Raw genomic sequence first — 26,409 nt, forward strand, 5'->3', positions numbered from 1 at the left:
ATTTTATCTTTCCATCATTAAAAGTGTGCTGGATTCACATTTTTAAATTAAATTTCCATATATAATATAAAAATTGTACAGTATGCTTGATGGTTTGTTTTTTTTATAGTCCCTGGGAATTCATTTTTTTTTAAACCACCTGATAATAATCCATAATAACTGAAGTACATCAAAAACTGGTCATTTAGAGAGTTATGCTTGTCAGAATGTTGGCCATGCCACACCAATATATTCTTGGACATTAGAAAGATCGCTTATCAGGCAGGTCTGAAAATCCAGATAGTTTAGGAGCACATCTGTGAAGTGGGTCTTTCTGTGTAGAGCCAGGTAAATTCCATTCCTTTCCCAATGTTCAAGTGTGCTGGAAGTGATCATTATATATCAGAGCAATAGTTATAATAATATGATATATAAATGTACACACACAAACCTAGTCTAACATTGTTTGCCTAGGACACTGGCAGTGTGTCATGGAGTGATGTATAAGCAGCTTTCAGCTTGGATGCTTCATGGACTTCTACTGGACCAGTATGAGGAATTCTTTGTTAGGCAAGGATCATCATCTGGAAATTTAGCTGCAGCATTTGAGGAAGAGGAAGATGATCTGGGTATTGGGGGTCTGACCGGAAAGCAGCTGCGAGAACTGCAAGACTTGGTGAGACCTTATACAGTTTAGCTGAATTAATATTATCTCACATGTATCCTATAGATCCTATAGATCCCTAGAACTTTGTTGTACCTGTAATGAGAAAATGAATATTCCCTTCAGTGGATTAATATATATTCTGCCTCAGTAATAAGATATTTTTTATCATCTATTCTATTTGCACTTGGCAGCGTCTTATAGAGGAAGAGAACATGCTTGCCCCATCACTCAAACAATTTTCACTGAGGGCTGAAATGCTGCCGTCATATATTCCAGTGAGAGTTGCAGAGAAAATACTGTTTGTGGGTGAATCTGTCCAGATGTTTGAGAATCAAAATGTAAATATGTCGAGGACAGGTAAGAGACAATACAGAGCCAGACCAGTTTAATATTCCTAATACTGGGTGCAGTTATCTTTCCATTGGCCTAGGAAATAAAAAAAACAACTCACAGTATTGCAAGTAAGCTGTCCCCTTGTAGTTTGCAGCATACAGTAGAATGTAAGTGCATATAACATTTGCTGAAGGCTACACATCTATATAAAATCTTTCAGTAGAAAAAAACAACTACTTCTCCATCATCCACATGTAGTCTAATTTCCCAATCATAAGTAGCACATACTGTATTAATATAATTTTAGCCATAACTCTTACATGATACTAAGAGGTGAATCGTAGCAGAACTGAGTTTGTTTATGGTAGAAAGTTGATATTTAGTGATGAGTGGCTCCTTACGTACTTGCTGCAGTATTTGAGTATGTACCAAAAAGTCCATAGGTTTCCTTTTTTATTAGAAGACCCAGCACCCACAGACTGCTTATAAAATTGGTATTTATTCTGCATTCCCAGAGCCCCTAAACTCGTTTGTTTATTTATATATTTATTTTATGCACACTAATTCAGCTAATTTAGATAGCCTCAAGTGTCTCGAACGGGCCAATACCAGATATGTATCATTTTATGGAGATTTCTGACTCAAAAACTCCCAGCAGCAAATTACAGTAGAATATGGCATACTTTATTCCAAAGCCCAAAATCCTGGAACATTAGGTTTTTCCTAAGAAACCATATATTTTTGAAAAGTACACATTCTGCTGAATCCAAAATGGGTAACCATGTCTTTCTACTCCAAAGTACCAAACATCAAAGCTTTTTCGAACTTTGTGGTTTCTATAAAAATGTATGAAAACTTTGTTTGCAAGTTTGTATCTCCCACATTGTATTAGGAACCAAGAGAAAACATCATAAATATGAATGCCAGGGGTCCACAGTTTGATGCCCATTGTGCATAGGATTACTATGTCGTTTAGAGACCCTAAAATGAAGTTAGCGCATACAAGTTGTCCCGGAAGTCACTTCAGCTGAAAATGCAATAAAATTGCTAAAAATGCACCAAAATTGTAATATAATCACCAAAATAACATACAAAATGCATTGCCCAGTACAGTTAGCGAATACACCATTAGCAATTGCAATAACACCAATAAAAAAAACAAAACACAAAATTGTGTGTAGTATATCTGTGTCTACACTTTGCAAATTGTGGGTTATGTGTGTGTGAATGTAAGTGTGTGTTGGTGTGTCGCTGGGGGGGGGGGTCCAGAAGCACATGCAGCAGCAATACGTGTAGATTTCATGTGCCTGCCTCTGCTGTGGGGGCCCACTCGTTCCCCTGCTCTGCTCGTTGCCTAGGGGCTAGGGAACTAGCGGGGATGACCAACGAGGAAGTGCTGCAGATTATAGAATCTATGATTTGTTGCTTAAGTTACTTAAGTCCTTTTATCCACAGATCATAGATTCTACGATCTTTGGCACTTAAAGAGTTAAGACTCATCTACTATCATCCTATCTCCCCAGGCCCGGTGCCTTAGGGCTATCCTTCATTTTTCTGTCCTTTACTCCTCGTATTCAGTAGCTAAAATACCTCACTTTCAACTAAGGAATATACCCAAATAATGATAATTTATAACACGTAATGCTACCAAACTTTCTCTCTCATATTGTTTGACTACTGTAATTGTTAATTGGCCTTTCCACTCAGTGAGTGTCACCCCTTCAGTTGATAATAATGCCAGGACATGTATTTTGGCAACCACTCTGCTGTGCCACTCTGCCAGCTCCACTGCTTTTCAGGTTAAAAGTCAAACAAATGACCCTGACATACAAAGCAGTTCACGACTCCAAACCCTATCTCCAATACTCACCAATACTCACCAATACTACTTGTTATGCTCTTCTACTCCCCTACTCCTCACTCATTACCTCTTCACATACTCTCATTCAAGGCTTTGCTAGGGCTGCACCATTTTTCTGAAATTCCCTACCTACTAAATTCAGTGCTCAATGCCATTCTCTCACTTTTCTAACATGATCTTGCCCATCCCCACACCTTGTGTCTCATATCCCCTTCTTATTATAGAGCGTAAGCTCTTTCAGTTGCATTTTGTATGTAATCTGTATGTTCGTTGAATACACCCATCTATTGTACACCACTGCAGAATATGACGGCACTTTAAATATGTGATAATAATAATAGTCCTTATCAATGTATAAAGGGTTTAATATGCTGAAAACAAATACAATATTGACCTGATACAGGTGCTAGCTGTACTTGTATCTCTGTTCATCTGAAGCTCTGTTCAACAGGTTCCATCTTAAAAAACCAAGAAGACACATATGCAGCAGAGCTCCATCGGCTGAAGCAGCAGCCTCTCTTCAGTTTGGTGGATTTTGAATCTGTTTTAGACCGAATCAGAAGCACGGTAGCCGAGGTGAGAATATGCCAAATAATTGTGTAGCATCATCGTACTTAATCATCTATAGTGATATATGATTGCCATTCCCTGAAATGTGTAGAAAATGGAACAGTCAGTACATTAAGGTCTTAGCAGCTATGATTAGAAGTCACTCCAGCTTCATTTGCATTTCAAAGTGAGTGGCAGCTGCTCTGTAGGTTAGGTTAGTTGCTTACTGATGGAAAAGCTATAGTGTATATGTGTGTAAATATAACTGTGTGTGTGCCTGTTAGGGATCTTACATTCTAATCGCAATGGCCCCGTACAACAAATTTGTTAAAAGACCACACAGACATCAGCACTACCACACACAAGTTATAAAAAGCTATTGATGGTCAGGGCCCCCTTATAAATTAAAAAACAAATTGTGGTGCCAGGGCCCCCCATAAAAGTTTTTTTTAAAAAACTGGTGGTCAGGGCCCCCCTACAAGTTAAAAAATATAATTGGTGACTAGGGCCCCCCTATAAGTTAAAAAAAAAAAAAACCATCGGCGCCAGGGCCCCCTATAAATGTTTTTTTAAAAAAACATTGGTGCCAGGGCCCCCCCTTACAAGTAAAAAAAAAATTGGTGCCCCGAAGAATATTTTTAAAAAAACCATTGGCGCCAAGGCCTCCCTTACAAAAAATTGGAGCCCCAGAGAACATTTTTTTTTTTAAAAAAAAAACATTGGTGGCAGGGGCCTATAGAGTATTAAAATAATACATTGGTGGCCAGGGGATTGAAAAAAAATAAAACAAAAACACATTGGTGTTCAGTTGAATTGAACTCGTAGCTTCAGGACTTCAACTTCGCCTCCTTTCATGACTTCAGGTCTTTTCGCCACTTCAGGACAAAAATTTTGGCTATTTTCGTGACTTCAGGTCTTTTTGCCGCTTCAGGACTTCAATTTCATCAGTTTTCATGACTTTGGGTCTTTTCACCGCTTGAGGACTTCAATTTCGGCTATTTTCGTGACTTCAGGTCTTTTCGTCGCTGCTGGGTCCCCCTTCAGGCCCGGGCCCATTTTAGTAACAGGCGCCAGCAAGACTATAGCAGTACTTTGCTCCCTAACGCCTGGCGAATTTGCGCTCTGGCGAATGGACGTAACTACGCAAATTCACTAAGATGCGTATTTTACTGAAAGTTACCTCTTCACCTTCACCACCTCAGACCAGATGAAGTATATAGTATATAGTAAATAGTGTAGATAGGAGTTTGTAAACAAATGGTTGAATAGCCCCAAAAAACGCTATCGTCTTTTCCTTTTTCAGGGTGATAGGCTGAAAAAGAGCGTAACATTTTTTTGGGGTAACCGGCTTTCCCCCAACATTTTATAACATATGGCACATAAGCTGTACACTGGGCTCATGTGTAGGGCAATATAACAACTTTATTTTATTTTATTAAAGGGATACTGTCATCGGAAAACATGTTTTTTTCAAAAAGAATCAGTTAATAGTGCTGCTCCAGCAGAATTCTGCACTGAAATCCATTTCTCAAAAGAGCAAACAGATTTTTTTATATTCAATTTTGAAATCTGACATGGGGCTAGACATTTTGTCAATTTCCCAGCTGCACTTTAGGAGAGAAATGCTTTCTGGCAGGCTGCTGTTTTTCCTTCTCAATGTAACTGAATGTGTCTCAGTGGGACATGGGTTTTTACTATTGAGTGTTGTTCTTAGATCTACCAGGCAGCTGTTATCTTGTGTTAGGGAGCTGTTATCCGGTTACCTTCCCATTGTTTTATGTTAGGCTGCTGGGGGGGGGGGAAGGGAGGGGTGATATCACTCCAACTTGCAGTACAGCAGTAAAGAGTGATTGAAGTTTATCAGAGCACAAGTCACATGACTGGGGGCAGCTGGGAAATTGACAATATGTCTAGCCCCATGTCAGATTTCAAAATTGAATATAAAAAAATCTGTTTGCTCTTTTGAGAAATGGATTTCAGTGCAGAATTCTGCTGGAGCAGCACTATTAACTGATTCTTTTTGAAAAAATTTTTTTTCCCATGACAGTATCCCTTTAAGCTTCCCTGGGTTTGTGTAGTGTAATGTATTTGCTACAACATATATGTCCATTCAACTTTAACTTCCCAACGTATGGAAATTAGCCAACGCTAGCGCAACTTCGATTCGCTTGGCGCAGTAACGCTAGCGCAACTTCGCCAGCGTTCGGCGCCCTGGACGCAACTTCAGATTTTAGTGAATTAGCGTTGTCCTGGCGAATCTACGTCTGGCGAAGTGTTGCGCTTTGATCGAAGCCATTGCTGGAGGTTAGTGAATTTGCCCCATTGAATGCGTGATATAAAGCAGACTGTGGTGTACTTAGAGCAATGGAGAGTTGTGAAAATGGAACAGACAAATCATGAGTGGTTTATAAACTAGTGTTCTGTTCAAATTCTGTTGCCAGAGATTCAGTTGAATGGCCCCTGTACCTCCAAACATCTATGATAGAGGTCTGACACGGGTTATAACTATGTCAGCACAAACATATGTTGCCCATGAGCTTCAGACAGTTGTGAGCCTCCTCATTAGCCGTACCAATCTGCTCAAGTGGATTCACAGTGCCTCCCTCGAATTATTTATATAGTCTACATCTCTGACTACTCTTTTTCTGCTCCACGCACATTATACAGACATCCTGATGGGTCATTCTCAGACTCTCACGGTGTCTGCTTGGAGGCAGCCATTGACAACTTGCTCAGGGTACCCAGGGTGCATTTATCTTTCCATGTGTGCTATTTCACTGAAATATTTCATTCATTCATGTATCCGTTTGAATTCTGCATGCTTTATTGCTATCAGATGCATAATAATGTAAAGCTGCATTTGACTTGAATAAAGTGTGTGAATAAAGACACATTTATTTCACTAATATGAACGAGTGCGGGTCCATTTATTGTATTGTAACATTAAGCTTTGACCAACGCACCAACATCGACAGAATTATATCCGGGAGGAGTGCGTTCACTGTACCGACATAATATATATATATATATATATATATATATATATATATATATATATATATATATATATATATATATATATATATATATATATAGGTTGTTCAATCTAACTTAAAGATATGTAACGTAATAACAAGCATATAATGTATACATTTGCATTCTGTGCCATGCATGCCAGTCATTTTCCATCCCATGGGCAGCATTTCACTGTTAGGTGATAGCCAAAGGCAGACCATTATAAGCTGCAGGCTCAGCCCCTCTAGTGGTAGAGCACTAGCTAAGGATTCCCAATCTCAAGCTGTTTGATAATGTATATATTATATTGTCTCTCTGCAGAAACCTTAGTGAAGGGACAGATGTACATGAACTATAAGGCCACAATTACACTGTGGTACTGGAATGGCCTTAAGGGGCCACAATACATAGTTTTTGCATTTTATATTGAAACTTTTTGTTAAAGGGGTGGTTCACCTTTCAGCTAACTTTTCAGTTAACTTATGTTATAGAATGGCCAATTCTAAGTAACTTTTCAATTGGTCTTCATTATTTATAGTTTTTGATTTTTTTGCCTTCTTTAGAGTCACAGAAACCATCTAAAACAAATGCTCTGTGAGGCTACAAATGTATTGTTATTGCTCCTTTTATTACTGATCCTTCTATTCAGGCCTTTCCTATTCATATTCCATTCCCATATTCAATGCAATGCATGGTTGCTAGGGTAATTTGTACACTAGTAACCAAATTGCTGACTTTACAAACTGCAGAGCTGCTGAATAAAAAGCTAAATTACTCAAAAAACACAAATAATGAAAAATTAAAACCAAATGCAAATTGTCTCAGAATATAACTCTCTAGGTCATACTAAAACATTAATCAATGGTGAACAACCCCTTTAATGCTAATTCTTGTATTTTCTTCCATATCCCTGTAGCACCTGTGGAAGCTTATGGTGGAGGAATCAGATCTACTGGGTCAACTCAAGGTAAGAACTGAACATACAAAATAACATATAAGCTTGCCCTGCCCTGCTCACCCTTGATTTCTCATGTAATGTTAAATATGCAGCTGCAGACACATTCAATTTTATGAGAGTTTAATGGCACAAAATGTGCTGACCCACTGGAGCCTTGTAGTTGTTAACTACTGCACTCCCAAGCTGTGGCTTGTACAATAAAGGCCCAATATTTAACTGATCCCCAAAGTCTATCCTATTCTCCCCATATTCAAATCTCTTGTGCTTATTTCATAATCCATGGCCAAGAGTAGTGTGTGATATTAACAACAGAAGGAGGAAACCCTTGAATATTTACTTATAATACACAAAAGCCATGAAAATCTTGTAAATTATATCCTTATAAAAGGTGAGTACTGATGTTACATAGTTACATGGTTACATAGTTAAATTGGGTTGAAAAAAGACAAAGTCCATCAAGTTCAACCCCTCCAAATGAAAACCCAGCATCCATACACACACCCCTCCCTACTTTTAATTAAAATTCTATATACCCATACCTATACTAACTATAGAGTTTAGTATCACAATAGCCTTTGATACTATGTCTGTCCAAAAAATCATCCAAGCCATTCTTAAAGGCATTAACTGAATCAGCCATCACAACATCACCCGGCAGTGCATTCCACAACCTCACTGTCCTGACTGTGAAGAACCCCCTACGTTGCTTCAAATGAAAGTTCTTTTCTTCTAGTCTAAAGGGATGGCCTCTGGTACGGTGATCCACTTTATGGGTAAAAAGGTCCTCTGCCATTTGTCTATAATGTCCTCTAATGTACTTGTAAAGTGTAATCATGTCCCCTCGCAAGCGCCTTTTTTCCAGAGAAAACAACCCCAACCTTGACAGTCTACCCTGATAATTTAAAGGTGGCCATACACGGGCCGAAAAAGCTGCCGACAGACTGTGTCGGCAGCTTATTGGCCCGTGTATGGGGGCCCCCGACGGGCTTCCCCGATCGAGATCTGGCCGAAAGTCGGCCAGATCTCGATCGGATGGGATTAAAAATCCCGTCGGATCGCGGCCGCATCTGTTCGTTGATGCGGTCCCGCGATCCGACCGCCCGTTTGGCGAACGCTAGGATCCGATCGTTGGGCCCTAGGGCCCACAATCGGATCAGCCCGATATTGCCCACCTCAAGGTGGGCATATCGGAGGGAGATCCGCTCGTTTGGCGACATCGCCAAACGAGCGGATCTATCCGTGTATGGCCACCTTAAGTCCTCCATCCCTCTAACCAATTTAGTTGCACGTCTCTGCACTCTCTCCAGCTCATTTATATCCCTCTTAAGGACTGGAGTCCAAAACTGAACTGCATACTCCAGATGAGGCCTTACCAGCGACCTATAAAGAGGCATAATTATGTTTTCATCCCTTGAGTTAATGCCCTTTTTTATGCAAGACAGAACTTTATTTGCTTTAGTAGCCACAGAATGACACTGCCCAGAATTAGACAACGTGTTATCTACAAAGACCCCTAGATCCTTCTCATTTAAGGAAACTCCCAACACACTGCCATTTAGTGTATAACTTGCATTTATATTATTTTTGCCAAAGTGCATAACCTTGCATTTATCAACATTGAACCTCATTTTCCAGTTTGCTGCCCAGTTTTCCAGTTTAGACAAATCACTTTGCAAAGTGGCAGCATCCTGCATGGAACCTATAGTTCTGCACAATTTAGTATAATCTGCAAAAATAGAAACAGTACTTTCAATGCCCACCTCCAGGTCATTAATAAACAAGTTGAAAAGCAAGTACAGAGCCCTGCGGTACTCCACTAACAACACTGGTCCAATTAGAAAATGTTCCATTTACCACCACTCTTTGTAGTCTATCTTTTAGCCAGTTCTCTATCCAGGTACAAATACTATGTTCCAGGCCAACATTCCTTAATTTAACCAGTAACCTTTTGTGTGGCACTGTATCAAATGCTTTAGCAAAGTGTAAGTAAATCACATCCACTGCCATCCCAGAATCGAGGTCTCTACTTACATTCTCATAAAAAGAAATTAAGATAGTCTGGCAAGATCTATTACGCATAAAACCATGCTGGCACAAACTCATAGTATTATGATTTGCTATGAAGTCCAGTATCTTATCCTTTATTAACCCTTCGAAAAGCTTTCCTACCACTGACGTCAGACTAACTGACCTATAGTTTTGAGGCTGAGAACGGGATCCTTTTTTGAATAGAGGCACCACATTAGCAATTCGCCAGTCTCTCGGCACTATGCCAGATCTCAATGAATCCTGAAAAATTAAGTAAAGAGATTTGGCAATCACAGATGTCATCAGTTATAAACGGTGAGTAGTGATTTCTGTCACATGACTCACTGAAACTTGTGTATTATCATAAATAAAGTACCCCCTGTTGCAAAATAAGCAAGAGGGGGTACTTTATTCACTATATAATCTACCCTTTAGATAATAGCTGAGGTCTGATTAAAAAATCAGTATGATCGTATATGTTAATTTCAAAGAGTAAGAGAAGAGCACCCTGCTATTATCACATAGATGAACCTAAGCTTACTGCATTGTCAATTCCAAGACCAAACAAAATAAGGTATTTATAGACTTGTAGTTGTGCAACAACACCACCCTATCAACCTTAAAGGAATGGGCAATCGGAGTATAAATTGCCCCTGAATGATAGGTTAAAGTGCTTAGTGCAATGAAATAAATATGTAAATATGCATCAAATACCTTAAATTAATTGAAAATGAATTACTAAAAATTAAAAGTGCCCAGTGATAATTAATTCATCGACAAGTTAATTCCAATCATTAAAGTGCAGTGCTAGTACATGATTGGTTTTAAAAGAATAGAGATCCCCAATTAATGAATGACTTGATCAGTAACGTTAAAAAATTAAATAATGGATAAATTATTTCCCAATCCACTCAGTTCATGAAATTAGTAGGAAGAATGAAAAACAAGAGGGTGGAGATGTCCCATAATCTGCTGCCTGATTTTTTGTATCCCTAGGACACCACAAAGCCCTTTGCCCTATGCTGTTGAAGAGCTAAACTAAGCCTCAAAAAGCCACAAATCGTCGGTCCCCTTAGAATTCCAGTGCAGGATTGCAATACAAAGAAAGAGTAGTGGAAGTGAGGGATGGATTTGAATAGCACACCACCCTATTTGACCAATTCTCCCAATAAATATTTAAAAAGCCGATTTTAAGCTAAAATTAAAATCAAACAATTGTGCAGAGCTTCACCAACGCGTTTCGCTAGTCTAGATTGATCAAGGCGAGTGGTAGCCCGTTGGCAGATGCGTTATTTAAAACACTTCCGGGTTCCACGTCATCCGGAGGATCTCGTGAGAGTTCATCAGTATTACCTTCGGATCTTGGATCAGCCGGTTGCGTAGGCAAACGTCAGAGAGCGGCAACTTTGGCACTAGCCAATGGTTCAACAAAACCTGTTCTCAGCATCTCCAAGTTCACGCTTAGGTTACCGTGGTCCTAATTAGCTCATTCTATTTATCTTTCTCTTTCACTAGGCCGTCATATTAATTGTGTATATAGATACACAATGAAATCTGCATATATTTATTTATTGTATCAGACATCCATACATTAATTATTCATCAATTTTAAAAGATTTTAAACGTTATTTCATCGCACTAAGCACTTTAACCTATCATTCAGGGGCAATTTATACTCCGATTGCCCATTCCTTTAAGGTTGGTAGGGTGGTCTATGATTCCCTTATTTTGTTTCGTCTTGGAATTGACAATGCAGTAACCTTAGGTTCATCTATGTGATAATAGCGGGGTGCTCTTCTCTTTCTCTTTGAAATTAACAAGAGTAATGTGTGAGTAACCATCAAGTAGCACGTGTTGTAGCCATACTATATAAATTCTCTACTATACCCTTTTTCAGTGCCAAATCCAACGTGCTAACTGTATTTTTGCATAAGCACAATGCAAACCTGTATCTTTTACTAAAACAGACATTTTTCTTTTCAGATTATTAAAGATTTCTACTTACTTGGGAGAGGAGAATTGTTTCAGGCTTTCATAGATGTTGCCCAGAATATGCTGAAAACACCACCTACTGCAGTAACTGAACATGGTTAGTGCTTCTGAGTTAGATTCAAACCCACGCTAAATAGTTAATATGTGTCACTCATAGAGCTTATTATGCAAAATATAGACCAAAGCAGCAATGTGATTGAGAACTAGACTAGCTCAACAATCAATCACTGCTTCAAAGCAAACTAGTTCGGCGGGAGACATACAGGAAGTAACTGAAACGTAACTTTTAATATTTGCAATAAAATGTGCACTCCATTAGACAAACTCACTGTGCAACAAAGTAGTTGGCAGTGCAGGACAATGTCCTTAAAAACAGTAAAAACCGCATCAGGTGGATATATGGCGTTACAAACAAGACATGGCTCAGTATAGAGAAAGGTACCAGCCCCAATGGCTAAATATACACCAGAGCCCACTCCCTTCCATGCGTCCCCCCCCCCGTGCTGCAACTGCCTGTCTACGTGGGTACCGAGTGAGAGCTAGTCATACCACCATCCACCTGTGCCACCCTACGCGTTTCACCGTTCACTTCGGCTTCATCAGGGACATAAGTAAAGAGCGCGCTCCATTTGCTAGTTTAAATAGGTACCCTGTTTCGTACGGATACACGTAGTCTCGCAATATTTTTGGCACGTCTGGCAGATTCTAGTACGTATCGGCAGGAAGTATATGTTGTATTTTGCCCTTCCATTCTTCAGTATCTTATGATGCGCCTTTTTTGCCAGTACTATAGTTGCTCCTTTGACAACCAGAAACCGCCTTATTGTAACGGTATCATAATTAAAGGAATTGTTCAGTGTAAAAATAAAAACTAGGTAAATAGATAGCCTGTGCAAAATAAAAAATGTTTCCAATATAGTTAGTTAGGCAAAAATGTAATGTATAAAGGCTGGAGTGATTTGATGTATAACATGTCAGTCAGAACTCTACTTCCTGCTTTTCAGCTCTCTTGGTTTACACTGACCAGAGACTTGAGGGGGGCCACATGGGTCATATCTGTTGCTTTTGAATCTGAGCTGAATGCTGAGGATCAATTACAAACTCACTGAACAGAAATGTACCATGTGGCCCACCTTCAAGTCGCTGACTAACTCAGAGTTATAGGAGCAATTTCACTATGCGCCGAAGCGCCTAACGCTAGCGTCAATTCTTTACTTCGCAAATTCACTAACGGACGCTGGCGTAAATTCGCTAGTGTTACTTCGCACCCTTACGCCTGGCGAATTTGCGCAACGGACGTAACTATGCAAATTCACTAATGCGCGCAGTGTACTGAACGCTACCTTTTACGCTAGACTTCCTTCGCCACCTCAGACCAGACGAAGCGCAATAGAGTAGATAGGGATTGCTTCAAAAAAAGTTCAAAAAAACGCTGGCGTTTTTTCTATATTATGGGTGATAGACTGAAAAAGATTGAAATTTTTTTTGGGGCTCCCCTCCTTCCCCCCTACATTTCCTAACTCATGGCAACTTAACTATACAGTGGGCACATGTGTAGGGCAAAATAAAATTTTTATTTGATGTTTTGAAGGTTTCCCAGGCATTTGTAGTGATTCTACGTATTCCTCCATTGAAATTTGAATTTGGCGCCACTCCTGGAATTTTAAGAGCTAAATTTCCGGATTTTAAACCGGAAATTCGGCTCCTCTAGTGCAGATAGCGCAATATGGTCTCTGCGCTAGTGTCCTGGCCCTCTCCGCCTCCCTTGTGGACCCCCTCCGTTGCAAATAGGTGAGTGCACAGGGGAAGGGCCAGGATCGCCCCTAGGCACACAGCTAATATGTATGCCAATACAAAAACAAATCTTACAAAAAGAAGAAATGGCACATATGGGATACATTCTTATTAATAGGAGAAACATATAGGTATGGGATCCCTTATCCGGAAACCTATTCTGCAGAATGATACAAAATACAGGAAGGCCATCTCCCATAGTCCATTTTAAGCAAATAATTAATTTTTTTTCTGTAATAATGTAACAGTACCATGTACTTGAGGGTAATAAAGCTGCCTTCTCCTTCCAACAGATGTTAATGTTGCCTTCCAGTTATCTGCACATAAAGTTTTATTAGACGATGACAACCTTCTTCCACTGCTAAACTTGACAATCGATTACCATGGAAAAGAACATAAAGGTAAGGCAGTCCATGTACTCTGCAGTTACTAGATATTCTTTTCATAAATCAAAGCTCAAAACTTCATTTTGTTATTTTTGATCCTTGAAAAACAATAGGGATTTGACACTATTGCTGGATATGTACCTTGGCTTTACAGTGAGACAAGCCAAAGAAACTGCCATCTTGGAGTCAGGAATTTTTTTCCCCCTCTGAGGCAAATTGGAGAGGCTTCAATGGGGTTGTTTGCCTTCCTCTGGATCAACTAGCAGTTAGGCAGGTTATAGATAGACTAAAAAGGTTGAACTTAATGGATGTGTGTCTTTTTTTCAACCCAACTTAATATGTAACGTCCACATTAGTTACAGAGACCTGATGGAGCTGGACAATAGATGGCAGACAGCGCAGCTTTACAGAGTTATACCAATTAGTAATCTGTTTTATGCAGGGTTTGTGCAAATATCATTTTTCTTTCCTCTAGATACATCCCAGCCCCGGGAAGGTCCATTTCGTGACATGTCTCCTAGAGAAGCCCCCACATCAGGATGGGCAGCCCTCGGCCTCTCCTATAAAGTACAGTGGCCCTTACATATTCTCTTTACACCAGCAGTGCTGGAGAAGTGAGTAAAGCTGGATCTAAGAAACTCGCATGTACTGAAATTATACTATCTACCATTACTAGTGATGAGCGAAATTTTTGGCTATGTTTCACAGCGAAAATGACACCCATAGACTCTAATAGGTGAAAAACATTTTCACGTGTCAAAAAAGAAAAAAAAATGTTGCCCCATAGACTTCAATGCATTTCGGCGATTTTTTGGCAAAGAGAAATGGGTTGTTACGCCCATCACTAACTCCTTTTCTCTGGAACACCAAAGGTCTCTGAGATGTGTATGTAGAATATATCTATTGAATGTGGTGAGAGTGAACACTCTATTCACTGTTAGGTACAATGTGGTCTTCAAGTATCTGCTGAGTGTGAGGCGGGTGCAGTCAGAACTTCAGCACTGCTGGGCTCTTCAGATGCAGAGAAAACATTTAGAGTCAAATAAAACCGATGCCATCAAGTGGCGGCTACAGAACCACATGGCGTTCCTGGTGGATAATCTTCAGTATTACCTGCAGGTGAGGCCGACAACCACATTGTGAATATTCTTTGTACTTGGTCACTGTGGCATTAATTACTAAGCCAGGGATGTATAAGTTCTTCCAGAATCAGTCTCTGTGCTTTATTCTCTAACTAACACGTATATATATTTAGATGTAATGTTACTTTTCTGCTTGGAAGCTGGTGGGATCATCTGTATTCTCTTGCCATAGACTCCTGTCACCTAAAGGTCTGGGGGATTGTTGCTTATCTATAAAGAAGAGATAACAATGATGAGACAGCCACTTCTATTGTTGGCTGACAACTCAACGAGAGCGACTTTCCTGAAGATTTCTGCAGTGAGCTTAAGGGCTTTAGCACACGGGCAGACTGCCTTTTCCCTGCCTTCTGCCTGCTAAAATGAAAAATCGCCTGCGGCAATTCACTCACAGTGCTTCGGTTTCTAAAGTCGCCGAAAGAAGAGGCGATTAGTCACCAGGCGACTAAATCTCTCCGAATCTGCCTGTATGCTAAAGCCCTTGGGCAGAGACACACTGTCAGATTCAGGGAGATTAGTTGCCCGGCGACAATTCTCCTCTTCTTCGGGGTGACTTATCTCCCCAAACTGCCTTCCCGCCGGCTAGAATGTAAATCTCTGCCAGGATGGCACTCGGAGTGCTTCGTTTTACTTCGGAAAAAACTGATCCGAGTGCCAGGGGAAGGCAGTTCAGGGATATTAGTCGCCCCAAAGAAGAGGAGATTTGTCGCCTGGTGATTAATCTCCCCAAATCTGACCATGTCTCTGCCCTTAGTGGAGATTCAGGGAGATTAGTCACCCAGCGACAAATCGCCTCTTCTTTGTGGCGACTAATCTCCCTGCAATGCCTTCTCGCTGGCTATAATCTTAATCAGTGGCAGGATGGCACTTTGAGCACTTTGTTTTCCAAAGTTGCCTTACAAGGGAACTTTGGGCGACTTTGGAAAACAAAGTGCTCAGAGTACCATCCCGCTGGAGATTTAGACTCTAGCAGGCGTGAAGGCATTGCACGGATATTAATTCGCCCGAAGAAGATGCGATTTGTCGATGGGTGACTAATCTCCCCGAATCTCAACGTGTGCCTCTGCCCTAAAGAATCCACACAAAATATTTTTTTGTATAAGGAAAGGAAATGTAATTCTAAGCAAGTGTCTGATGCATAAAAATGTTCAGTGGTTGGAAAATGTCTTGTAAATGTAAGTTGAACAGAAAGCAGTTTCAGTCTGTGTCTTTCTGTTCCCTCAAGAAACAAAGCAGCAGACGTTCTCCACTGGGTCTGTTAATTCAATGGCTTCTACATTGTTTCAGGAGTCAGAATCCGTAATGTTGGCAAATTGTTTCTTTACCACTTGATATAAATGATCAGAACCGTGCATCGCTTTAAATGCACATGGCACATTACAATGTTTTTGTGTTACATTTCTTAGGTGGATGTTTTGGAATCTCAGTTCTCTCAACTCCTGCAGCAAATTAACTCAACACGGGATTTTGAGAGCATACGCCTGGCACATGACCACTTCCTAAGTAATCTGTTGGCCCAGTCTTTCATTTTGCTCAAACCTGTAAGTGTACAAATGATACCTATGGGAAGAATGGGCTGCATTCTTGAATACAATGAACACACTAAGTCAGAAAAACCATCATTTAATGCTGATATATATACACTCCCTTTCTCTTCTCTGCTCAGGTTTTCCACTGTTTAAATGAAATCTTAGAGTTGTGCCATAGTTTTTGTTCATTAGTCAGCCAAAACCTCGGCCCCCTAGATGAGCGCGGAGCTGGACAGCTCGATATTCTTGTGAAAGTAAGTATATTCTTTGTACAGCTATGACATCTTTTATCTAGAATGCTTGGGACCTGGGGGTTTTCTAGATAAGGGATCTTTTGTCATTTTGATCACTATGGCTTCTAAAAATTATTTAAACTTTAAAATATCCCAATGGGACTGGTTTTCACCAGCAATATTGATGCTGGAAATGGCACTGCTATACTTAGCAGCTTTCTGGATGATAGATCCCATAATTGCACATTAACCTTATTTTTAGAAGGATGGTTCAGCCGTGGTTTTCATTTGTATCCTTTCCTTGCATTTTTTATTTTTTTTTAAGGGTTTCAGTTGTCAGTCGTCACTTTTGTTCAGAATTCTCTCCAGCGTGAGGAATCATCAGATCAACCCTGACCTGGCCCAGCTCCTACTCAGATTAGACTATAATAAATATTATACACAAGCAGGAGGCACACTTGGCAGGTAGGAATTTTGCTTTGGATAATTGCAACACAAAGAAGCTTTATTCTAAAAATCTAAATCTGTCTAAAATCTTTGAGGTTTATGCCAAGGTGTATGAATTCCTCTTGAGGGCATAAAATATGTTGGTGAGGAGGGAAGTACACACATAATAGAAGCTTTTTCTGTACCTTTAGAGAACAAGCCAGCATTATGAACTGTTTTTACTAGCTCTGAGTTATTTCTAATGGTTATTGAAAGCAATATTTGTCTAGCCTTTTCTCCACTGCTGGTTCTGACTGTCGAAACAGCTATCCTGTAATCAAGCGTCTTTACTTTATTCTGCTGTGTTTCAATAGAAAGTAGCAGGAGTAGAGGGAAGGAAGGACATTTCTGCTATCCATACATACATTTAGAAATAACTTTAAAAACAATTGGCATTTTTTAAAGAATTATTATTGGAAGTTGCTCAGTATTATGTACAGTTGCAGCTTCTCAGTAGACCATCGCTGGCACCTGGAGTACAACTAAGAAGAGGCAGGCTCTCTCTGGAGTAAACTTGCTATACACATTCTCTCTCTCTCAGGACTGGCTGTTGTTTAGACCTTTACAGTGAACAGTTGTTTTTGCTTGTTGTGTAATTGCTCAGCATTTTACACCATATAACAAGAGAAATGCTTCTTTCCTCCTACAGTTTTGGCTTATGAAGACAAGATTCTAAAGCTGGCCATATATGTAAAGATTTTTAAAAGATCCAATCGTTATCGTGAGACCACGATAACCTCAAAATGATCGTTTAAATGTACGATGTGTCCATCAACTAAAAAGAACATTTCAGGCGATATTGCCAGCAAAACTGAAGCGTAGCTGGCTGCTTGGCCCTGCAAACATATATAGATCGCACTGGGACCGATAAAGATTTTTTAAACCTGGCTGATCAATTTTCTGACAGATGTCGGCCAATAAAACGGTAAGATGTACTATCGTTCGAATCCCACGATAATTTGACGGATTGGTCGGACTTCGCTGAAATCGGTCATTCACCAACGAAGAATAGTCGCGTCTATTTCCCATTATTTGCTTTATTTCAGCACAACACTGAACAGCAAATGCACCAATATGTTTACAGCGGAGACAACACAAGTGAGTGGAAATGGCCTTGTGAAGAGAACATTCACTACACTGGTCCTTTCTCATTATTCTGCACTTAATGTTTGGGTGGTTTTTTGCTGTTTTTTTTTTGCTGTTTTAAATCTATACTGGATGTCTGATCACCCCAATCCTGGGAATTGTAAATATTTAATATCACTATTTCCAGAGCTCCTACACAGATAACAAGATGTAAACCTATATATAAATGTAAACATTTGTTTGTCAAATTTATACTAAAAGTGGCAATTATGTAGTTCAATTATGCTTGCAAGGACGTCTTTGTTTAAAGGCAGCTAGCAGTGCACCCCTGAAATTCTTCCCCTTCCAGAGCTGTGGGCTGAAATTTCAGGGGTGATAGGTGCCCTTTAAAAAGTCAGAATGAAGAATATATTTGCAGGGGCCTTTATAGAAAGACAAGCAATGAAGTAATAACAAGCCGGACTTGCTTTGGTCAATGACCTTTCCAACCAGCTGCCATTTTTACATCTCATTATAGAAAGGAGCAAAATACCTTAACAGCGATGCACCAAATCCATTTTTTTTTGGAGATCCATCCAAATACACAATCTTCCAAGAAGGATTCTGCCAAATTCCAATCATAATTTGCATCTGTAAAATCATCAGTTTCTATAGACGAATGAGCTAATCCAGTTTGGATTTGGCTTAATCCCAAACCAAATCTGGGATTTTGTGCATCCCTAGAGTCAATTTCCCTTAATGTAGAAGAAAGGAACATAAAACCCCTAAGACATAACTGCCAATGGCTGCTGCGTGACTTTATTTTTTCCCTTTTAGGGTAAGGCCACACGAGGAGATTCGGAGAGATTGTCGCCTGGCGACTAAAGGCCTCGTCTTCTTATCAACTATCTCCCGAACTGCCTCAGCGTGTTTTCCCATAGGCTACAATGAAAAGTCGCCTGCGCTAATGCACACGCGGCGATGCGTTTTCTATAGTCGCCCGAAGTTGCCTCACTGAGCATGGGTGAGTGAGAATAGATTAACGGCACAAACTTGAAAGGGATAAGTAAAATCACAGAAGTCATTTGGGGTTTTGCAAAGGAGATGGATATGTATATACAGAAAATGCCCCTCTTAATATGGCAAATGCTATTTCAATGTAAAAAGACCACTCAAAACTCATGGTCAGTGTGGCAAATAAACGGTTTCTATATAAAGTAGCACATGAATATACCCAGCTAGAAAATAAACTGCTCTTTCCTGTATGTTCAGATAACACGTGAAATCAAGTCCTGGAATCACAGCAGCTCACTCATCATTCCCTAATCAGTAGAGACTGAAGACACAACTCAACTCCCACGTATAAAAGACACCAACAATGCAGAGCACAAAATGCGTGACTATGTGGCATAACCCCACACGGTGGGGAGCAGTAAACGTACCCAAATGTTCTCAGAATATCAGTATACATCATACTAAAAATTACTTTTACATGTTCTCTTTCCCTACAAACATCTATCAAGCAGTAAACTGGATTATCCCGACAGAACAGCTGCAAACCAAAGAAAAAATAAATAAAAAGATACCCATGATGGTAGGATCAGGTAGCAAGCTGCATTCATTTTTTTAGGTTACTACAATGACATATGACTACAGTCTAGAAGCCATATTGTTTATGGAGTTCAAAACCCCTTTGGGGACTTTCAAGCAAAAACACATACAAATGGGAAGAGAAGGGTGCAGGTCAGTTATTTTACACGCTTTACCTATAAGCCAATCAGAGATCAAGTCAGAGTGGAACCAAGATGGGTTGGCAATGGCTCATGGCATACACGAGTTTTAGGGCTAAATAATACCCCCGCACTTTCTCATTCAAGTCAATTGGAGCTTTTGGGGTAGTTGGGAACATCTCGGTACCTGTGAAACATACTCTGCATCGTTGTTAATGAACTAACATACATATAAAATAATTAAAAATACAGAATAACACAACTGAAGATGGACAAAGCCATAAAACCAACATTTAGTGTTTATTTTCTCATAAAAGTCCAGCAGGTAAAATTCTGTACAGTAAGTTACATGCACATAGATTAAACACAAACATTAAAACTATCTAAAACCTCAATAAAACACGATGTGCACAATGCAAGGTGCAGCAGAAAGGATGGGGGGAGATCAAATGGGAAAGTGGCTGTTTAGTCTGAAACATGATTGTGTTTGTATTTGGGGTGTGTGTTGTGTTTCAGTTGTTTCCCGGAGATCAGGCACTGGATAACCCATTCTTGAGAAACCACTGGAAGGTCCAAAGCTTGGGCACATTTTAACATTGATTCTGGGCATGAGCCATCAGTCACTACAACATCGAAAATTCCCAATGCAATGTCTGTAAAGAGACGAAAGTAACAGATTACAAGTGTTACAGTTGCACATATCCCTTAGCACAGCAGGTATAGCAGGAAGAGCTGGAGACTAAAAGGGGTTGTTCACCTTTTAGTTAACTTTTAGTATTATGTAGAGAGGGATATCCCGATTCATTTTTTTGTGGTTTCGGAGTTATTTCACTTTTTATTCAGCAGCTCTCCAGATTGCAGTTTCAGTCATCTAGTTGCTAGGGTCCAACTTACCAAAGCAACCATACTTTAATTTGAATAAGGGACTGAAATATGAATAGGAGAGGCCTGAATAGAAAGATAAGTAATAAAGAGTAACAGTAACAATAGATGTGCAGTCTTATAGAGCATTTGTTTATTAGATGGGGTCAGTGACCCCCATTTGAAAGCTGGAAAGAGTCAGAAGAAGAAGCCAAATAGATCAAAAGCATCCTTAGGGTAAGGACAAAGGGCAGATTTGGAGAGATTAGTCGCCCCGGCGACAAATCGCCTCTTCTTCAGGGCGACAATCTCCCCGAACTGCCTTCCCCTACCTTCCTGCCGCCTATAATGAAAAAAGGAGATTTTGTGTACTCACCGTTAAATCTCTTTCTCTTCAGTTGCTTGGGGGACACAGGAAACAGTAGGGTATAGCTGGCACTACTAGGAGGCATGACCCAACAAAGTAAAAAAACTAGCTACTTCCCTGCCAGCTAAACACAGAAGAAAATATTGAACAGACCATGTCTGACAGGTAGCGAAAACCCCTATCCATGGAAGGGACGTCATGTGTCCCGCAAGCGACTGAAGAGAGAGATGTAATGGGGAGTACACAAAATCTCCTTTTTTCCATTGTCGTCTTAGGGGACACAGGAAACAGTGGGGACATTCCAAAGCTGTCCCATAAGATAGGGAAGGAAGGATAGGCTTACGTGGGAGAAGCTACTGCAGCCTGAACAACCTTTCTCCCAAAGCGAATGTCAGAGGCCGCAAAGGTATCAAAATGGTAGAATTTTGCGAATGAATGGATAGATGTCCATGTCGCATCTTTGCACAGCTGTTCTGCTGATGCTTGGTTTGGAAAAGCCCAGGAAGTGCTCATCCCTCTGGTAGAGTGTGCCTTGATACTGTGAGGAGACGGTTGACCCTGTGCTGTGTAAGCTTGTTGAATGGTTTGTTTAATTCAATGAGATGGTAACCATGGAAGCTTGTGTACCTCGTTGCGGACCTGATGGTAAAATGAACAGTGCGTCTGTTTTTCGATTATTGTGTACCCTGTGGAGATAGAACTTGAGAGCCCGGACTGAATCCAGGGAATGGAGAGCCACCTCCTTGGAATTGGAGATTGAAGGACAGAAGGTCAGTGGTAATTTCCTGATTCAAGTGAAAAGAGGAAACCACCTTAGGAAGAAAGGATGGAACTGTGCACAGTACTGCCCTATCCTGGTGGAACACCAAGAAGGGAGTTTTGCACGACAGAGCGATGAGTTCCGACACTTTCCTTGCTGAAGCAATGGCAACGAGGAAAACAACCTTCCAAGAGAGCCATTGAAGAGAGAGAGGCCAGTGGTTTGAAGGGTGGACCCTGGAAAGCCCATACGACTAGAGACAGATCCCAAGTCGGCGTGGGAGCTCTAGTAGGTGGAGCTAAATGTGCCACCCCTTGTAGGAATGTCTTGACATCCGGTAGAAGAGCTAAGCATTTCTGGAACACGTATAGAGCTGAAACCTGTGACTTAAGCGATCCCAGTGATAACTTCATGGATAAACCATTCTGTAGGAATTCTAAAATATTGGGAATGGAAAAGGATGAGGAGTCCTTGTTGTTCTGGTAGCACCAATCTTGATAAGTTTTCCAAACCCTGCGGTAGGTCTTGGCCAACACGGGTTTCCTAGCTGCTCGCATTGTTTCTGCTACAGCATCAGAAAACCCCTTCGTTTTCAGAATCTTGGTCTCAAGAGCCACGCCGTCCATTTGAGGTTTGCCAGTCTTGGATGAAGGATGGGACCTTGCGAGAGTAGATCTGGCAGCAGAGGCAAAGACCATGGTTCGTTTATGGAGTCTGAGAACCACGTTCTTCGTGGCCACTTTGGCGCAATGAGGATGAGTGTCGTCCATTTGCTTTGAAGTTTTCTGATCATTCTTGGAAGTAGTGGTAGAGGAGGAAACGCGTAGGCCAGTGTGAAGTTCCACTCAGAGGTTAGAGCGTCCACACCGAGTGCTAGAGGATCTTGGTATCTTGCGAAGAAGTTGGGAACCTTCAGATTCTGTCGAGTGGCCATGAGATCCACCTCCAGTACTCCCCATCTTTCTACATTCTCGTTGAAGATGTCCTCCTTTAGAGACCATTCTCTCGGATCTTAGGACTGCCTGCTTCCCAATTTTGTATTTCTGGAATGAAAACGGCGGACAGCAGGGTCTGATTCCTTTCCGCCCAGTGGAATATTAATTTGACCTCGTTCAGCACCGCTCTGCTCCTTGTTCCGCCTTGGTGATTTATGTAGGCAACTGCCGTGGAATTATCCGACTGGATCTTGACTGCTTGACCTGACAGTTGCCGTTGCCAATGAACTAATCCCAGACGGACTGCCCTGATGTCGAGTAGAAAGTCTGCTCTCCCCCTGAGACCAGAGGCCTCCGGAGACATTGCCGCTATAACAGATTGAAAAGATTCCATCTTAAACTTGCATGGACGAATAAATCTGTTCAGCTCCTTTAGATCTAGCACTGTGCAAAAAGATCCGTCCTTCTAGGGTACAATGAAGAGATTTGAATAGTACCCTTTGAATCTTTCTCCGGAAGGAACCAGAATGATCACTTCTGATTGGAGGAGATTGAGAATGACTTCCTGGAATGCCTTGCGCTTGAGGGATTCCTGAAGAAGTGTGGACATGAAGAAACGTCGAGGGGGAAGGGTGGAAAACTCTAGATGATATCCTCGGGTCACTATTTCGTGTACCCAATGGTCTTGAGTGCGGGACAGCCAGGAGTTTGAGAAGTGGCGCAGTCTTCCCCCTATGGGGAATGTATGAATAATCACATCCTCCTCCTGAGGAGGCAACAAAAAACTGAACTGGGCTCCGCCTGCTGGGGGATATAGCTGGCAGGGGAGGCGCTAGTTTTTTACTTTGTTGTGTCCTGTCTCCTAGTGGTACCAGCTATACCCCACTGTTTCCTGTTTCCCCCATGACGACAATGAAGAAATCACCAGCGGTATGGCACTCGCTGCGCTTCGTTTTCTGAAGTCGTCCCAAGTTGCCTCACAAGGAAACTTCGGCGATTTCCGAAAACAAAATGCTGCAAGTGCAATCCCGCTGGCGATTTTTCATTATAGGCGGCGGGAAGGTAGGGGAAGGCAGTTCTGAGAGATTGTGCCCTGAAGAAGAGGCGATTTGTCGTCTGGGCGACTAATCTCCCCGAATCTGCCCATGTGCCCTTACAGTGCTAATTTATCTGTATTAACTCAAATCAGACTGAATAGGGAAACGTAATAAATACATACCCTTTTTTGTCTTAGGTAACAAGATTAGATTAAAAAGGTAACAACAATATGCCTTTCAATTTGAGAAGATTGCAACGCTTTATATTCTATATGTGACGGTTGCTAAACATCTCCTGGTTATAATGCTACCATGTGATAAAGGAAAGACACTGTACCTTTTTTGAGCTCTGTAGAGATGTGTTGCTTGGCTGATGCTGCTCCTCCAATCATTAGAATCTCTGTCCACATTTCCAGAAAGTTCTCTTTTTGGTCAGACACCACAACAAACCTCAAATCTTGGAAAGGATGTTGGGAGTCATGCCTGCGACAGCCACAACATGTCATTAGCCCAGTAATGTGGATAAACAGGATGAAACACCTGCTGTTTACATGGATGTTTGTGTGTATCCAGGAGTTTCCATACTAATGGCCAAAATCTAAAATGCCCTTTAGGCTAGGGCCACACAGGACGGAAATCAGTCTGATAAAATACACAGACCCATTTAGCCCCTACTGCGGGCGGTAACTTTCTTCTTCTGTTTGTATCCAGAACCATTGTGTCTGGCTCCGGTGTGAACACACAGTAGGTGGCAAAATCAGCCTGTGTATCAGCAGACTGATTGTGGCCCTTGCCTTAGGGTAAGGGCAAAGACTAATGGGCAGATGTATCAAGGTTGAATTGAAAATGCCAATTTTTTGGAGTTTTTTTGTGGCCAAAACTGTCATTCAACTAGGGAATTGTTAAAATTCGTTTTGAGTTAATCGACTTTTTAAAACTCGAATTCGATTCGAGTTTTTGGGACGATCCTATTCACCAGAGTTTAGAATATTCAGTTTTTGAAATAAATTTAAAAAACTCCAATGAATTCGAAATTAGACCCTTGATAATTTTGCCCCTATGTATTAAACTCTCGCTCTACCTGCAGATTTTAATGAGGCAGAGAGAAGCAGCTTCATTTAGCTGCACTGACAAGTACAGCTTCGGCCTGAGTGTGGCTACACAGAGAGGAGATCAGCCTGAAAATGCCTGATTTTCCATTTTTCAGGCCAATTTCCACTCTGCTCCATGTAGCTGCACACTGGCCGAAGCCGCACTTGTGAGATATAGGAATCCGCTGATTCGAGCATATCTGTTTCTCTCTCCACCTCATTAAAATCTGCAGCCAGAGAGAAGCATTTAATATACAACATGTGCCCTTGGAGCCAGTTATGTGAAATTGCAGAAATCTTGACTGGCTTCATTTAACATCTGAACAGGGTCTCATGTTTGGAAGCTGCCCCGTTTTACTGTGCAAATTGTTCTAACTCCATAATTGGTAACTTAATGTCACTCTGATGCATCAGCTCTAGGACACATAAAGGCTAATAAATCCTTCATTTAAAAACATTTTTCTTACCATTCTAAAATTTTCTCCTCCTCAAGGCTGTATCCAGCAGGGAGGAGATAGTTTCGGAAACTTTGAAGTTCGTTAGCATGGCAACTGTCATGGACCCACATGTGAGAGACACAAGGAATTCCACTTGCGAGGCACAGGAAATACTTGCGAGTTCGGCAGTGCTGGTCAGCAATCAGGATACACTGGTAGGCCGCTTTACACTGGGAGGGAAGTGACAGTTAGTTCGGGTTATAGGATGAAATGCAGACATGGGAGACAATGCTATACATGCCTTAGAATGCAATTGGATCTTATAGGGAAGCTTGGAATCTGGGCTTCAGTTTGGGATCCAAGTTATTTTTTTTCAGGATTTGGATTAGCTAAGTAAAATCATGTGACTTGTGTACTAGACAGTTAAAGGCTTCATTTTTTACCCCTAAATTTTATATTTTTGGTGAAACAGTACTTATTTATAAACAGTTTTTTTTTTTTTTGGAAAAATACAGATTGGCTTTTTTGTTCTCTCCTATTTACAGAGAAATACATGATGTATTTATGAGCAAAAATCAAATGCTTTGGTTGCTTTCGGGTGATTTCCATTTAAAGTGAATGGGGGGGGGGCATTTTGTGACTGCCCCTGGAGCTACAATTGCACACAGGAAGAATATGAGCATTCTAGTGCACATCACTTTTAATAGGTGGGGAAAAAGCTGCCCAAAGGTTCACCCTGTTGCCTTCTATAGCAATCACATGTAAGTGCTCATCCAATATGCTTTCTGCTGATTGTTGGAAATGGGTGGTGATTTGTATTGACCCCAGTTTCCCAACTACTAAAAGCAACTGCAACCAAAGCACCCACATCTCCCTGTGAGCTGTTCATATTTGGTTTGTCTATCAAGAATATGTGCAGTGTGATTTCCTGGGGAACTGGGATGGACACAGCCCTTAATGCTGAATTCCAAAAGTCGTAGGACAGGCAACCCCCTTCCCACTCATTTTCCACTCATTATTGCTTTCAGTCCTTTAACAATTTTAGCCAGGCTTGGGAGGCACAAAGATATAAAGCCAGCAGCTCTGAACCTTTCTTTTGGGTTCTTTATGGACAGCCTACTGGGTTGTATATTGTGCTGTTAATGTACGTGCTGTTCTTTATAGGGATGGAAGAAGG

At 40.9% G+C, this 26,409-nt stretch overlaps 2 protein-coding genes across 5 annotated transcripts in view; one reads left to right on the forward strand and one right to left on the reverse strand.

The window, feature by feature from the left end:
- Positions 1–18,268, forward strand: part of tubgcp4.L (tubulin gamma complex associated protein 4 L homeolog) — a gene marked incomplete at its 5' end in the record, with an annotated part of 29,635 nt that extends 11,367 nt beyond the window's left edge. The window contains 12 exon segments of the mRNA NM_001094148.1: positions 454–655; positions 838–1,003; positions 3,292–3,416; positions 7,321–7,371; positions 11,374–11,479; positions 13,470–13,577; positions 14,038–14,176; positions 14,504–14,681; positions 16,108–16,242; positions 16,368–16,484; positions 16,789–16,928; positions 17,599–18,268. Of these exon segments, the coding sequence (NP_001087617.1) occupies positions 454–655; positions 838–1,003; positions 3,292–3,416; positions 7,321–7,371; positions 11,374–11,479; positions 13,470–13,577; positions 14,038–14,176; positions 14,504–14,681; positions 16,108–16,242; positions 16,368–16,484; positions 16,789–16,928; positions 17,599–17,611 (1,480 nt within the window). The 3' untranslated portion in view covers positions 17,612–18,268.
- A 1,757-nt stretch (positions 18,269–20,025) lies between these two features.
- The window catches only part of tp53bp1.L (tumor protein p53 binding protein 1 L homeolog), a 71,742-nt gene continuing 65,358 nt past the window's right edge, over positions 20,026–26,409 (reverse strand). For all 4 annotated transcript variants that reach the window (XM_041586810.1, XM_041586811.1, XM_018253148.2 and 1 more), the window contains exons 26-28: positions 25,263–25,462; positions 24,042–24,187; positions 20,026–20,397 (exon numbers count right to left, since the gene is read on the reverse strand). In XM_041586810.1, the coding sequence (XP_041442744.1) occupies positions 20,210–20,397; positions 24,042–24,187; positions 25,263–25,462 (534 nt within the window). In that variant the 3' untranslated portion in view covers positions 20,026–20,209. The remainder of the gene's footprint in view (positions 20,398–24,041; positions 24,188–25,262; positions 25,463–26,409) is intronic.

Source organism: Xenopus laevis, chromosome 3L (assembly GCF_017654675.1).
Source record: "Xenopus laevis strain J_2021 chromosome 3L, Xenopus_laevis_v10.1, whole genome shotgun sequence".
NCBI lineage: Eukaryota > Metazoa > Chordata > Amphibia > Anura > Pipidae > Xenopus > Xenopus laevis.